This window comes from Centroberyx affinis, unplaced genomic scaffold, assembly GCF_046629955.1.
Source record: "Centroberyx affinis isolate AG114_WGS23_722 - 3 ecotype Tasmania unplaced genomic scaffold, CSIRO-AGI_Caff_v1 ptg001979l_1, whole genome shotgun sequence".
NCBI lineage: Eukaryota > Metazoa > Chordata > Actinopteri > Beryciformes > Berycidae > Centroberyx > Centroberyx affinis.
The window spans coordinates 202278-218703 of NW_027280325.1; the positions used below are offsets into that span (position 1 = coordinate 202278).

Below are 16426 nucleotides of genomic sequence, written 5' to 3' on the forward strand. Positions count from 1 at the left end.
GCGGCAAAGATATACATAGTATCCCTCTAAACCCAGCGTGACTCGGATAAAACCCCCGCGCAAATGCTGTGGTTTATGGAAGGCTTTGCCAGGCTGCTGCTTTCCCTGCAGGTGGTTGAATACAAAACAAGTCTTCAGCCACAGTTGGTGCTTGATAAACCGGTGTGTGCCATGCAGATGGTGAAAACTGACCGCAGCAGCATCAGTGTCACACCTGCAGCACCCATGCAAATAAGCAGTGGGCGCCCTGTAAGAAACAGGTGTCCCCCAATTTCACCCCCTGCCCTCCTGCCATCAACCTTTATGCAATTTTCATGTTACAAGTTGATTGTGCAATAATTCCTCACCATAGGTCAGTTACTCTCAACTTTTTTCATATCAAGTATAGTATTTAGTACACATTAGGACCATTAGGACCCCCATTTGATGAGATTTTGTCTCTCGGATCCAGAATTACATGACTATCTGTATTGTAAAGTGATAACAGTGAAACTATGATCAGAACAGTCATTCTTCTACATCCTGTGATTGTGTTAACTTCTTGTAAATGAAGTAATGGTGAAGTATAACGATTCATCAGTTTGGGCCTGGGGACCCCCTGGAACCCTCTCATGGTCCCCTGACCTCATGTTGTGAACCACTACCATAGATCATGGCTATTTTTTTTCCAAGGTTTTTTTTTTTCCAAGGAAAGAGCTAGCAGACACCGGGTGTTCAGAACAGCAAATGTAAAAGCTTTCATGAACTGGCCATAGGTTGAATCACTATTGTGTTATATCAATCTGAGATAGAGAAGAAAAACACACATTTATTTATATGAAAATGTCACAAATTATTACGTTAAACATTTTGGATCAAAATAGCTCAACTTGTAAGAGTTTTCCAGCTAGTATTCATAATTTCAAAAATCCTTGATTTACCTACAGTGAATGCAAATTGGTTTCCATTGTTATTTCGTCTGAGTAAATTTGCATCTTATGCAACTATTCAAGGATTGTAGCAAATACTTTCTCACCACACTATCAAAACACAAACTAGGTATTTCCACCTTGACAATAGATCATATTCACACGACACAAGTAGCAATTAAATTACTTATTTGAATGCAGAAAATACCCACAGTATATACACCACATACAAAGAAAGTTACAGTCTCTTGAATGTATAGGCTTTATTAAATTATTAAATTTTTGTTTGCAAGGCAGCTTGTTTAATGCTTTCAATAGGCATATATTAATATGAAAGAGAAAAGAGATTGCCAACTGTAAGTTGCCACAGAAATTTATATTAACAACAGTTATTCAGTACCAGTTATCTTGATTTTCATGTTTCTGTTTACGTTTTATGTGGTCTTTTATAGATTAGATGTGTTTCATGACATTATGACCCATGACATCCATTCAGAACTCATCATAAAATTTCAAAAATACAAGGCAGTCAATCTGAAACAAATGCTTTTTCCCTAAATTCCTAAGATAACTTAAAAGGTATAATGAAAGCATTACATTACACTACACAATTCCGGTCAAAAAAAAGTCAAAAAAACAAAGTCCCATTCATTGAACAGATGCCCTGCTTACAGGCCTCGCAATGGGCAGCCTCATGGGGTCCTCTGGCCTCCATGATTCTAAAAGGCCGGTTCCTTTCGCCCAGGTCTTCATGGTAGCACTTTATTCTTATCTTTTCCAGCAGCTTCTCCAGGAGGATGCTGATGTTGTCGGCGCTGAATGTGGCCTCCTCCATCGGCGCTTCACTGCACTGTTTGCAGTTCTGACGGAAGCGCCTCACCTTCACTGTTCCCTGGTTCTGCAACAGGCGCATGTGGAAGACCACCATGACCCGGTTGGAGGGCCAGCTCCTCTTACACTTGGAACAGGAGAACCTTCAAAGGAGAGGGAATATATGGATTTATAAATTACAGCATAGGGAATGATGTGATGTACAACGTAGGCAAGAAATCAGTGGTATCCCACACTCAACTGGTCTTTCCTTCTTGCTGTTTTACTCACCCACTATTTAAACACATACAGACACACAATACATCCATTCCCCTACCCTATCTAACCTAAACCTATCAATAATTCTGACCTTAGGACTGACTAAAGTGACTGCAGATTGGAGTTCTCAAAATTTCTCAGAGGCAGAGCTGCTCTGGAAGAGGAAATAATCTCATTGGTTGAGTTAAACCTCAATGGGCGGAGCCAAGGAACCACTTTTTCTAGCTAAGCATTACATTGAAGCCCAGTGAAAAAGACAACAGGTAAGAGAGAAGAAGCTAATATTATGAAGTCTAGCACTCGACTACTAACTGAAAAAATGCTAATTAGCCATACTAAGTTATCCAGGTTAGCTAGTTAGCCTAGCTGACCTTCCAAGTTCAAACTAGCCATACTAGGTAAGATATAGATGCAAGGTAAGATATCTAGGTAAGATAGTTAGCTAGCTGCTGACCTTCCAAGATCATGAATGCCATGGACATGAATGAAGGAAAAAAACAAGTGATAGCCATTTATATTTTATTTATATTTTGAACACAGTTCCTTCTCCGCCATTTAAGTTTGTCAGTTTGCTAACTTGCGTTCAGAAGAACAAATTCTTTGGCTCTGTCCATTATTCAACCAATGAGATTATTTCTGTCTCCAGAGCAGCTCTGCCTCTGAGAAATGTTTGTGTAACTAAAAGTTCAACCTACGAAAATACTTCACTCCAAAGGTCTAAAACTCAAACTGGTTCTCAGAAGCAGAGAGAACAGAGTAGACGTACAAGAACACACACACACACAACCATGGGACACACTTCCAAATAAACATAATGCACATATTATAAACCATATACTGACCATATACCATACAGTATACACATTACTCGACAGCTCACTAACCTTGCACATGCACTCCTGATGTACTGCTCCCAGCCCGGGTTTGGAAGATCAGGCACAAGAGAGTCATCAAACTCCAGACACCAGGAGTCTGTTCGATCCAGTTCGCCTATTTTGGTCTGGAAGATACTCGTCCACTCCAATGTTGTCATTGCTGCTGCCTGGGAAAGAGACAAAACTCTGCCAGCTGATGAGTACAGTGCGTCAGCAGCTTGAGAGAATGACACATCGGTCTCAAGCTGGGGGTATTTGACATCATCCTGGCACTGGAAACAGAAAGTATGCCTATGGGGAAAATGAAACTTATAAGTGAGCCCTCCTGGTCTCCTTAAGTTTCAGTTTCATCAGAGTGTCATTGCTTCATTGGATTGTCTAATTGCCAAATGATGCATATGGTGCAAAGGTCACCTAAACTTTACTCACCTTTTTAATTATAGGAATAAAGTCTTTTACGGGGAAAATATTAATTAACACTTAACTGAAAATAATGTATTTTTGTTTATATTGGTAAACACAAGAAAGCTGATTAGTAAGTGATTAGTGAGTAGTAGTAGATTATGAACTGAGGAGGAAGATTGTTGTTTTAATTTCCTTCTTTAAAATGTGTAAAAAAAAGTGAAGGAATAGTGAAGGAATGCAAGAGAAACGAAACTAAAACGTTTCCAGTTGTACATGTGTAACACTGCCACCTGCTGGAGCAAGACTGCCACAACCTTTAAACAGTACATATTGTCATATGCCCACCATCTATCTATCTATCTATCTATCTATCTCTCTATCTATCTATTTATCTATCTATCTATCTATCTGTTGATGAAGTTTGAGTTTCAGTAGGTGGCGCTCTTTTCTTTGTCTGTTCAGCCATGGTGGATATCGCTGCTCATGATAACTACCCAGTTCTTCTTCTATTTATTCCAAACAAACTGCTGTTGCTGCTGCCAGGAGTCTAAAGTGCATCACTTCCTGTGCAGCGGAGGATTTTCCCGGGAAAGACCTAGCGCACACCGGGTGTTTAGAACAGTAAATGTAAGAGATTTCATGAACTGGATATAGGTTGCAAAACAGACATTTATTTATATGAAAATGTCAATCACAGATTATTACTTTAAACATTTCGGACCAAAATAGCTGAACTTGTAAAAGTTGTCCAGCTGGTAACTTCAGAAATCCTTACAATGATTTACCTGTACAATTACAATGAATGCAAATTGGATCACATGAGTTGTTACCAAGGCAACAGCTGCTCTTCCTGGGGTTCATATAAAAACATATATAAACGCTTACACACATGCATACATACATACTACACTTACAGCGTACGTAATGCGGTAATGCGGGTAATTGGGGTGGGGTGGCACCCCAATATAAACAGCATGAACATTACAAAAAACAAATACAATTACAACATTTAAAAAAAAAATCCATTATTGCAGTACCATGATGTACTATTGTAACCTATTGTAACAATGAGTATTTCTAACCATGTTTACATGTTTATGACCGTGTTTACCAAATGCTATGAGCTACCAATTTATCAGTTTCAACAAAACCAAAGAGAGAGTGCTTTAATTAGAACAGAGTGTTTTATTCTGCAGTAACTGAAGCTTACAGCTCTTCACCAGATTGATGGGCAGTAGTCAAGATGATACAATACTAAGGCTTGTTTAACCTGCAAGGTGGTTCTTGTCTGAGTAAATTTGCATCTCATGCAACTATTCAATAATTTTAGCGTATGCTATCTCACCACACTATCAAAACGCAAACTTCATGTTAGAAGGCAGGAAGTGACGCAATTCACTAGGTATGACCTCCAAGATAGTTTCATATTAATCATATTCACACAAGTAAGACTTCAATTATTTATTTGAATGCAGAAAATACCCACAGTATATACTGTACATCACATATAAAGAAGTGTAGTTAATGTATAAGCTTAATTCATTACATTTCTATGTTTTTTTTTTTACATTTTTCTATGTTTGCAACTTGTTTAATGCGTTTAATAGTCCTATATTAATATGAAAAAAGAGACTGCCGACTCTAAGTTCCCACAGAAACTTATATTAAAGCTTATGTACACATAGATAATAACTTGATATAGAAAGCGATACAATGAAGGAGACCCACAGGAGAGAAGGTCTTGGTGGGTTTGATCCCAGGCCAACATGAGCATAAGTGGCTCCACAGGTAACAGACAGTAGCATCAACAATACAGATCAATGGGCACAACAGATGCTCAGGGAATGTGAATCTTTAAATGATAGCACATCACATCACCGCTACTACAGTTAACACCTTGTAACTTCAGTTTCTTGATTTACTCTACATGAACTATGTGATCCTTAAGCATATTTCATGACCTTATGACCCATCTCATGATAAAGTTTTCAAAAATACAAGGCAGTCAATCTGAAACAAATGCTTTTTTCCTAAATTCCTAAGTTGACTTACAAGCTCCAGTGAAAGCAACAATAGAGAATTGCAGAATCAGAAATGCCTGATGGTCTGATTCATTGAACAGGTGCCCTGCTGACAGGCCTCGCAATGGGCCTCCTCATGGGGTCCTTCCACGTCTATGTTTCTAAAAAACCGGTTCTTTTTGCCCAGGTTTTGATGGTAGCACTTTTCTCTTATCTTTTCCACCAGCTTCTCCATTAGGATGCTGATGTTGTCGGTGCTGAATGTGGCCTCCTCCATCGGCGCTTCACTGCACTCCTTGCAGTTCTGACGGAAGCGCCTCACCTTCACTGTTCCCTGGCCCCGCGACAGGCGCATGTGGAAGATCACCATGACCCGGTTGGAGGGCCAGGTCCTCTTACACGTGGAACAGGAGAACCTTCAAAGGAGAGGGAATATATGGATTCATGAATTACAGCACACAGAATGATGTAATGTGCTATGTAAGCAATAGAGAGTCAGCGTCAGTCCTGTTGGCTCTGGTTCACTCCTGTCTATATACATTGCAGATGACTTGACATAAGCAAAATACAAACTGTACGGTTCCCATTTTGAATATGTTACAGACCAAAATTATATTTATTATCACTCAGCCTGATGTTGGTAGAATCAATAGAGAAACAAACAAGACAACATCCTAGTTTGGAATGTTCCAAATATGTAGCGGGAAACAGGCTTGCTAGTGACAGTTCCTTGTTTGCCAAAACTAACATGATCTCATAAAATTTTGTGAAAAGAGCACAAAGTCTGAAACCCAGATGGACAGGAATTATGATTACGTTCCTCCACCTCGAATTGGATTCAGTGACAATAACACAAATTGGACGCGCCATTTTCACCTAAAGGTTGGCTAACGGTTAAGTTTAGGCAACTAAAACAACTTTGGTTAAGGTTTGAGAAAGGCTTTAGTCATGGTTAAATAAGAAAAACCTTCGCTAAAAATTAAAACTTCAATCATAATATAATCTTCTTTGACTTTGTACAAGATAGGAATTGAACCCAGAGCATGTATTTGCATTTTAAGACTATACTTCTTTCACCAAATTTCACATCAGGCTGGAAGAACTGTGATTCTTTGGCTCCGCCCATTGAGGTTTTATTCCACCAATGAGATTATTTCCGCCTCCAGAGCAGCTCTGCCTCTCAGAAATGTTTGTGTAACTAAAACTCCAATCTGCAAAATGACCTCACTTCACAAAAATTTCAAACTGGTTCTCTGAAGCATAGAAGTACAAGAACACACACACACACACACACACACACAAACATGAAACTCTTCCAGATAAACCTAATGCTGCACTACAAATGACCATATTGTATAAACACAATTTTAATACTGTAGTTATTGTTAAATGTATTGTTTTTTATGTACTACTAACATCTTAGTCCCTGTCCTTATCTGTACTGTATTTTAATGTTTCTGTACTGTATTTTAATGTTCCTGTACTTTCTGATTTAACTCCAAAAGCCTGGCCAGGGACAGGGGTTGCAAATTATCCGTGGCTAAAAACCCGTATGCATGGCATCTATTTTGTATTTTATATATGAAACAATGTTTAATGCATTTGTCCCTGTTAAATAAATGAGTAAATACATAATAAAAACCATTTGCATTGATTGACACTAACCTTGCACATGCACTCCTCTTGTACATCTTCCAGCCCATGTTTGGTTTATCAGGTGAAAGAGAGTCATCAAACTGCAGACGCCAGGAGTCTCTGCGATTGAGTTTCCCTCCTTTTGCCTCAAAAATGCGCATCCAGTCCTGTGTTGTCATTGCTGCTGACTGAGCAAAACAAAATACAAAACTCTGCCAGCTGATGATTACAGTGCACCAGCAGATAGTGAGAATGACACATCAGCCTCCAGCTGGGGGTATTTGACATCATCCTGTTCTCTGTAAACAGAAAGCTTTGGAGAAAATGAAACTTAAAAGTGAGACCTGGTTTCCTTAAGTTTCGGTTTCATCAGAGTGTCAGATGTTAAGCATAAACAACATAATTGTTTAACAACATTATTGTTTATGCCTAATATTGCCAAGTGATTATATGCAGAGGTGTACTGGAGGGTAAACCCACCTAAACTTAATTCACCTTACTTTTAAGGGGAAAACATTAATTAACAGTTAACTGAAAATAATTGTTTTTTGTTTATATTGGTGTTCACCAGATGAAAGCCATGGTTTACCCATCTTTTTTTATTTATTTGTTTTTTTATTTACCACCACATCACTGCTTATATGTAATTAATATTATTCCTGTTTGTGAGCATCACATTCATCTTTGAAAGAGCCAGTATTATGCTCCTAATAATGGCTTTAAACACAAGAAAGCTGATTAGTGTGGATTAATTGAGGAGGAATGTTGATTTAATTTCCTTCATAACAATGTGGAAAAAATAAAAAAGCAGTTGACTAGTGAAGGGATGCAAGAGAGTTGTATCCGTGTAACACTTTGACTATCGAATCGCAACATCCTTTTCCTTCTTAGGCATCAATCACCTCTTTGACTTCCTCATTTCCTCATTTCTGTACTTTGTAGCCTATTTCATGCTAGAGATTAGATAAAGTCTCTTAGTATGCAGTACCACTTCGACTACTGTACGCGCTAAATATATACGTCCATTTTAACAAGTCTTTTATACTTGTATTCCGTCTGAAACCCTTATCTTTTGAAACAAGAGAATAAAAAGGATTCTATAACTTTCTGAAGGGATGATCTCTCGAAACAAGCTGATCTCTCTGCTCGACAGATGAAAACAGAGAGCCTCCCATTAACCTGACTCGATTTCAGCCACCAGTGGAGAAACTACAGGCGTTAAATGGCGCTTGAGATTAAACAATAAGCTCTGAAACCTTTAATCACATGCGAGAAGATTGTGCGTGTAGACTCGTCTTCTCAGCAGCCCTTTATAGTGAATCAATAGAAAAACACATCAAGGCGCTTCTGGCTCATTTAACCTAATTTGCAGGTTTAACGTTACAGCACAGAGTTATTAGATTCATTTGTGAGTCGTAGTCTACCTGGGTTTATTAAGGGCTGCTGGATATTGATGATCAGTACTTAACATAATGAATCACACCCTGTTCAATCATTAGCCTCCATATTAACCCGGGTCATCATGCAAATAGGCCTACGTTCCCCTCCTTTCTTCTTGCCCTGCAGCTGACTGATGAACAATTAACCTGAGCTCACCGTGTTTATGCCTCTGGCTTTTTGACTCAAACGCAATTGATTTGGAATTGAAAATGAGTAACTTTGATTATTCTAATACATCTTCATGTACATCTGAAACAGAACTGTTAGACTGTAAGAAGTCCAACTACCTTGCATTGTTTGTCCTGTCTGGTATTTTTAGGTGACTGCACTGCATTGAAGTGTTTTCTGGATGGAGCAGCTTGGGGAAAAAGCACAAGTTTGACGATAGCTCTATTTCTTTTCTTTTTTTCTTTCTTGGACAATTTAGGCTTCCGTCTATTTAAAGCAATCATCAACATCATCATCAACATCATCATACCACAAGTGGGAGACACAGGAGGCATTTTCATTCCATTCAGCAATCTGTGACAAGGACAGGAATAAGTCTGGGAGGAGATATGGTTTGGTTAAGATGACAAGAAAGCTGAGGCTAGGTCACTATGGCTTGAGGAATTGGGAAACATTCAGATGGGAAATGAGAGTGTTGGGAAATAGAAACTCTGCCTCAAACTCTGAGAGGAGTCTCCTGTTTGGTCTAACTGTATACTCATTGAACATTTTTATTGGAATGAGCGATTGCAGAATAATGTATTTCTCCATAACTGGCTTCTACCGCAGGTGCAGACCAGAATAAGACATGAAGGCCTAAAACCTGTAGAGGGGGCAGCAGTGCGCCATCGCTGCGTTCAGGCTACCAAAAACTCCAAAAGAAGAAGAACCAATTCCCCCATGTAGAAACGTTGTAAAGGTACTCTTATTTTGAAACAGGAAGCGAGGGAACGACGTCGCTATGGTAACAGATACAACCCTGCAAGCCAAAGATGAGCTAGCTAACTAGTTAGCCGTCCAGTTTTTTAATTGATCTCCTCTGGATTGCTTTTTTAATTTTGTGGCATGCTATGGAGGGGTCAGATACATATCTGATACGACCTAATCACCAGCAGAAGTGAGTTTGTCCAAGTGTTAGTGCTAGCAAGAGAAGTTTGTGTTTAGCCAGCGAGTTAAGCTAACGCCAACTCTGATGATAGAAAGCTAGATAGTCATTAACGTAGCTAACGTTAGGGTTAGTTAGCTCACCAGCCGCTACAGTGCAGACAGTTTGTCCAACGTTGGTTTGTCCGAGCCTAGCGGTTATATGGTATATATATAGCTATACATAACCATGAAGACGTTCGTTTTACACCATGTCAGTCTGAATATAGTTTTGTTGTTTTAAACGTCATTTTATTGGTGTCATATGAGTTAACTTAATTAATGGAAGTTTGTCAGCAACGTGTGTTAATTTGCAGTCGTAAATTTTAGGTTGCTAACCAAGGTGGTGCTAACCAAATTTTAGTTACCAGCCTAAGGGTGGTGCATCTGTCTGTGGCTGATAAGTTTGTCTCCTTACTGGTCATGCGGGCATTTAACGAACCATCATTAGGAGATCCCATTCTAAAAATGTAATAATAAAGTAATAAATAACTGGTAAAATACTGAAAGTGTCTGGTGAATTTGAGGATGAACCAGCCACTGTGGACCTAGAAATTAACATTCTGGCTTGCTGCAAACTGTTACTTCTCCCAGGTTTAAGCAAGCCGTTGTGAAGGAGTGTATTCGTGAAATCCTGAGGGAGCGACTGTCTGGGCTGCAGTACGACCCAGAGCAAGTCCCAGACCTGACCCGCTCCCTGGCAGACAGCGTGAAGGACAAAGTGAAGGGTGAGAGATGCATCTTCACTTTAGCTGACTCTCCATCTCTCTCTTTCTCTTTCTGTCTCTCTTCTTTCTCTACACACACACAGTGTCACCTCTCCTCTCTTGATCAACAGGTGCAGGGTTTGACAGGTATAAGCTTGTGGTGCAAGTCGTCATTGGAGAACAACGTGGAGAAGGAGTCAAGTGAGTGATTACATCGTATTGGTGAACTACAAATGACTATTTCAATTTGCTAAACTACTATTTTGTCTAAAGTTTTTCTTTCTATTTAACATGCCTTTTGATAGAGGGTGGGATACAAGTCTATTTAAAAAAGTTGTGAGCCGACACAACAATAACACCTTTTTGTGGTGGGACAGGGGTGCCTGCCAAAAAACAGTCAGATATGCATTAAGAAGACAGCAACTCCCAAGAATGAAGAGCAACCACAATCATCTTTTTTTAATGCACAGTGCTCACAACGCTTTTCATCATTCCCCCTAAGCACTAGACATCATTTCAATGTCGCTTCTATGCTTTACCTCTCAAACAGCCCAGGATCGTTTTGGCTATGTATAGCCCAGTTTTAGGCCAAGCAGTAAACACATTGTTATGTAATTAAACAATGCATGAACAGCTCTAAATATCAAAAATATGCGCCAGAGAAGTCCATATGTACTAAGCTAAGAAGTAGATGTCTGCTAAACGTTCATTTTGTAGCCTAATTTTACTCTAGACAGATATAAACCATTTAGACATCTTTTTAAATGGCCAATCAACGTAAAATTGCTCTGTGGGTTGTGTGTCTTTGTCAAGGCTTGCATGGTTTTGAGTAGACACGCATCAAAAAAGAAGATTGTAGTTGCGATCCGGTCTTGGGTGTTGCTGTCTTGCTGCCAAGAGGGAATCTTTATTCATTGTATTTGATGCACTGTCAGTGACATGAGCGAGCCTGAGCAGGGAATATTAAGTATTGTAGTATATTCTATTATACAGTAGGGTGTCATTATTATTTTTGGCTATTTTCTAGCTTTTATTTATCCAGGGAATGGTGGCTGAGCATACATGCTCAGTTTCAGTAATACCTGCCATCACATTTATTCCACACAGTCACAGCTGGGGGCTGAGAATTGTAAACCACACCTCAGTCAATCACACTCTTCTACTGTCACTGCCACTGAGCAGATCCACTGGACCAGTTTGGGGTTCACTGCCTTGCTCAAGGGAACCTCAGCAGCTGCTGTTGAGGGAGTGGAGGGTGTTACTCACTTACACCGCCTGTCAAAAGTGTGGGGACACCGTGCCTTTTCTACATTTTGAGAGTAGTATTTCATTTTCTCTGTTATTTTTTAATTAAGAAGTAATGAAAAAAAATGCCTGCAATGCTTTTGTTAACATAAAAAAGCTATTTCCTACTTCAATACTTTGGATATATTTATTCAACACTCAGCTTCATGATCATCAAAGTGTCTTCTTTGGTATGAAGAGTTTTTTCTGAAACTAACTAAACTTCTCAAACTAAACCTAGTTAGTCTTTATTGGGGTTAAGTCATTGCAAACCGACAAAGACAACATGCTCATTTATAAAAAATCTTCAAAAGCTAGGTGTCCCCAAACTTTTGATGGGCAGTGTACATGCCCAGATGTTCCCAGCAACTGCAGGGATTTGAAGTGGGGATCCTCTTTCACAAACCTTGAGGCTATCGACACCCCACTTATAAAGAATTATGCCTGACATATATCGGCAGTTCAGAGGTTAAGCATTATTTGTGAATTTTGTCCTTCAAAAGTGACAATCTGTGACCTCCTGTGTATCACCAGGATGTCTTCCAGGTGTTTGTGGGATGCAGACACAGACAACTACGCCGAAGATGTTTTCATGAATGTAAGTGCCTTTGTCCCAGATTTATTCAATCAGTCAATTTCGAGGGGAAAAAAAACAGACTTCTCAGATGGCATCAATTTATTTCATGAACTGTGTTTTGTCTTTGTAGGACAGCTTGTTCTGTGTGGTGGCTGTTTTCGGATGCTACTACTACTGAAGACGAGGAGGACGGATGACAGAGCTTTCTTTCAGAACAGAAAGACGTGATGTGGACTAAAGGTGACAGAACATTCAGTGAATCTGCTTACTGTCAGTGTCCATCATCCAGAGGCCTAATTGTTAATGCTGGAAAGTTGTGTAGGCGACTCCACCAGAGAAACGACCGTTGTTATTTGAAGCGGAAGAGAAGAGAGCATCATTTAAATTCTCACTGTAACAGTGTGTTTAAATTGCTACGGTACATACAGTACTTATGGCTATAATTAAAATTCTGTTTAGAATAACCAATTTTATCTTTGTATACAGTATATTTGTTCGGAAGGTATGTTTTAAATTTGAAATGTGTTTGACTGCTTTAAATTTGTTCACCACAGTCATCACCAACATTTCATCAGTTGTTGGATACAAATTAGGAGTACATTTTTTAATTTTTACACTGCTATCTTCTTAGTCTGGTATTCTGCGGTTGTCTAAGTTAATTGAGCATATAGCAGCTCAGTGGAAGTTATGTAAAAATGTTTTTTACGTGCATATTCATCTCTACATTCTCATTTATTGTGATGAGCAGGGTTCCCACTGGGTTTTAAACTCCTTTGAAAGTTTGCAGATTTGAAAAAAAAAAAAAAAAAGCCTTAAAAGTTTTTGAAAATGAATGGATGTAATTAAAATACAGTGCTCAAAACATCAATATGCATCAGCTCTCTGGCCATCCCAGGATCAACACTTCACATCCTGATGGATATTTGCATTGATGTAGCAGCAGACCACAGAGTATTGAAAAGAGACAAAACTATAGAGAAATACACAGAAAAAAATAGTATGATGATGCACTGAATACATGGTGATCAAGTCACATACTATGCTGACAGTTAACTATTACCTTTCTGTTCTTTTTATTTACCACAGCTTCTACAGTAGAGGTCAGTGTTTGTGTCTGAGTCTCAACATCAAGACAGGAATACTAAGGGCAACTTTTTGGGCAACTCTGATGAGCAACAGTGCCCAAGGAGTTGCAGTGCACCTTTAATCGCACAGGGCATCTTGTTGCTTGGAAACAGAATAGATTTTTGACCCAGTTTCTCACTTTTTTTGCCCAAAATATTGCCAAGTATATCACCACCGTTATGGTCATAAACATTTTTCTATTTTTCTGTTTTTCTACACACAACAGCTATCACTGCATCCTCTGAAGCAGTAGGGGTTTGTTACTATATTTGTCTTATATATATCTTATACTTATATCTTATAGCTATTATTATAGTTAAGGTGTCTGATCCAGGAATAAATATCCAGAACAGAGGCAAGGTGTATTGATAAGTAGAAGATGAGAACAACATCTGAAGAGTTTTGTTTCAAAATGAGATGTGAAATTAACTTATATATCCTATCTATATACACGTATATGTATATATATATGTATATATACTTATATATCCTTAGTAAACAATAGAAAGTAACCTAAGTCCTTGGTTGACAACACAATTTCACTTACAGACTGGATCATTTATAGTTCTGAGATATTAAATGATGAATTTCAGGTCATGTTTTTTTCAAAATAAATAATTTTCACATTCATTTTGAGACATTAGTATCATTACCGTAAACAAAGGAGACCGCTGAGAAGATTGACAGCCTCTACACTGCATTTTATGTTTTATGGCACCGGGTCGGACTTCACCCTTTGTGCTTTAAGGCACAAAACAAGAAGATTGCGCTGTTCTTCTAGTGCAAATGGAGCAAGAAGCAGTGTCCACTTTACCACAGGAAGCAAAGAAGTTTATGGGAAATGTGGTCTTTTTGAGAAACACTAGCATTAACAATACCACTGCTGCGAGACAGAGGGTAACCAATCGTCTCGACCACAGTCTCATTTGTTTACGGTAATTACCTCTACCAAGGAGGTAATGTTTTCACCTGCGTCTGTGTGTCTGAGCACATTTTCAAGGAACAATTCATTTGACAGTGTACACATGGCACCTTTAAAAGATTAAAATATATACTACTACCAATAACTAGAAAATGTGCTCAGTAGGGCGCAGACCTCCGCCATGTCTGACAACACCCCGCAAGGCAGTTATTCACCTTTTGGTGATAAGCCACGCCCACCACCACGCCCCCTTTTAGCCAATCGACATGAAACGTTAATCAGTTCTTCCTTGGCCCATAACCAACCTTCATACCAAGTTTTGTGCCCAACTTTTTGAGATATCCTGTTAACAGACGGACGGACGGACAGACGGACAAACACACAGATGCAGGCGAAAACATTACCTCCTTGGCGGAGGAAATAATAATAACTTTATTTATATTGCACTTATCAAAAACAGAGTTACAAAGTGCTTCACAGGAATAAAAGAAAAGTAATAATAGTAGGAGGAAGGGATACAACACATAATACAAATACATTCCCAGAAAAATAAGTTAATATGACATTTTAAAATATAAAATCTACCTGTTTAAAGCCAGTATGAATTTCCAACCACAGTTTTTTAGAGTTTTTAGAGTTTCTTGATATGCAGGGAAGAGGTCAGTGAAGACTGGTCAGCTGGGAGACATTTTTATATCATTTTTATATCCAGCGGCGAAGTTTGTTGGATTGCTCAGTCTGGTCACTGTGAAAGAATCCGCCTGAGACGCCTCCTGAAGTGACCCAGAGGAGACATTTTTTCCACCTGGCCTTCACCGCATTTGATGGTTTCAGCAGCTTGATTTGCTGGAGGACCTGTGTCCGGCATGACAATGAGGATTTTCATGAGAAAAGTGTCAGAATACAACAACATCATACTATAAAGCTGTCTGTATGTGTGTCCTTCGCATATCTTGGGAACCGTTCGTCCGAGCTACTTGGCGGGTGTATCACTGGGGACCCAAGGACGTGCAGTGTCGGATTGGACGTGCGACACGTTCAATATTAATAAATTTTGAATAAACAAGCGAACAGCGCTCTGTGCAGCAGCGGGGCTCAAAGCGAACGGGCACTGCACTAGTATAATAAATCAAAATAAAAAGTAAATGAAAATAAGAAAGTCAAGGTTTTTCTCTCTCTCTCTGAAATTTTTAAAGGGTCTTTAGAGTGTAGATATTACAATAGTGTTTTTTTTTTTTTCCTGAAGCAGATAGCTTGATGAGGCAGCAGCACATTTTTGTTAGCTTTACCAAACCATTGTGTTATTTTTTTGGGGGGGTTTATACAGTAGGCTATAGATTTTATACAATAGGATAGAAGATTGAGTAAATAATTACATGAATACTTTCAAAATGACTTCTTTATCCTGGTGTCTAATGCTGAAGGTTTTGTTATTTCTGAGGAACAGCAGCAGCTACAGTGAGGCTACATATGTCAAAAATGGAAAATAACTCAATCGACTGCACTCTCTGTTTTATATAATGTGTAACGTGCATTTTGCATTTCTATTTCGGTTATGCATTTTGCTAGCTGCTTTGCGAAGAGCTAATTTTCTCATTAGGTAATACAGTCTTGAAGGCCCACTTGTAATCGTAAAATGTAATTTATTGGCTCTTAATTTATGTATTTTTTCCCCCAACAATATATTACTTTCTCTTTATTTACATATGCATTCATCGGTGTATTTATTGAGTTGGTGCGTTGTAGTGCATTATGCAGTGTATTATAACAAATTTCTATTTTTTCATCCATTTCTTGTAGTTGCCTTGTTCCTGTAACTGATATTTTAAAGTTATCAACTCTAGCAATCAAATCTAATTTAATGGTTTTTCTAAACCATCCTCAGCTACAACACTTGAAATTTAAACTAATTTTGGGATTATGCCCATTATTTTCTACAGCCCGTTATATCCATAAATACCTAATTTGTATCCATTGACACTTCCATACAGTAGCTCAACCTTCATGTATGTGACTTTAAAACACACTGTTACTCGCTTGAGTGATGTTATTTTCACACGACAAAATATTGATCCATTCTGTTATAGGGTTTGCACATGGGGGGAACTACTGCCTGTTATCTCTCTAACAAAGATAATGGATTAGCCAAGCCTCCCTATAATTTGTTGGTCAGACAGACACCGTGTCTGTCTTCAGTTAGACAGGAGGTCATTTCTAGCCATTCATAATTACTCACAGGTCTCTTCCATTAATTTGATCATGCCCACCCGCAGGCTGGAAAATTAGATGCTTTTCAGATATATAAAG

General features: G+C 38.7%; 3 protein-coding genes across 3 annotated transcripts; 1 reads left to right on the forward strand and 2 right to left on the reverse strand.

Moving 5' to 3' along the window:
• Positions 1-830: 830 nt before the first annotated feature.
• LOC139653803 (receptor-transporting protein 2-like) lies at positions 831-3076 on the reverse strand. Its single transcript, XM_071530789.1, has 2 exons — positions 2882-3076; positions 831-1882 (listed from the first exon to the last, which is right to left on the reverse strand). Exons 1-2 carry the CDS (start codon positions 3028-3030, stop codon positions 1537-1539), a joined length of 495 nt encoding a protein of 164 aa, XP_071386890.1. The 5' UTR covers positions 3031-3076; the 3' UTR covers positions 831-1536.
• Positions 3077-4034: 958 nt separating this feature from the next.
• Positions 4035-7159, reverse strand: LOC139653798 (receptor-transporting protein 2-like). The gene is made up of 2 exons (XM_071530786.1): positions 6964-7159; positions 4035-5714 (listed from the first exon to the last, which is right to left on the reverse strand). The coding sequence occupies exons 1-2, from the start codon at positions 7110-7112 to the stop codon at positions 5366-5368; spliced, it is 498 nt and encodes a 165-aa protein (XP_071386887.1). The 5' UTR covers positions 7113-7159; the 3' UTR covers positions 4035-5365.
• Positions 7160-9333: 2174 nt separating this feature from the next.
• dynlt2b (dynein light chain Tctex-type 2B) lies at positions 9334-12810 on the forward strand. Its single transcript, XM_071530790.1, has 5 exons — positions 9334-9478; positions 10099-10232; positions 10343-10412; positions 12030-12093; positions 12203-12810. Exons 1-5 carry the CDS (start codon positions 9432-9434, stop codon positions 12248-12250), a joined length of 363 nt encoding a protein of 120 aa, XP_071386891.1. The 5' UTR covers positions 9334-9431; the 3' UTR covers positions 12251-12810.
• Positions 12811-16426: the final 3616 nt, after the last annotated feature.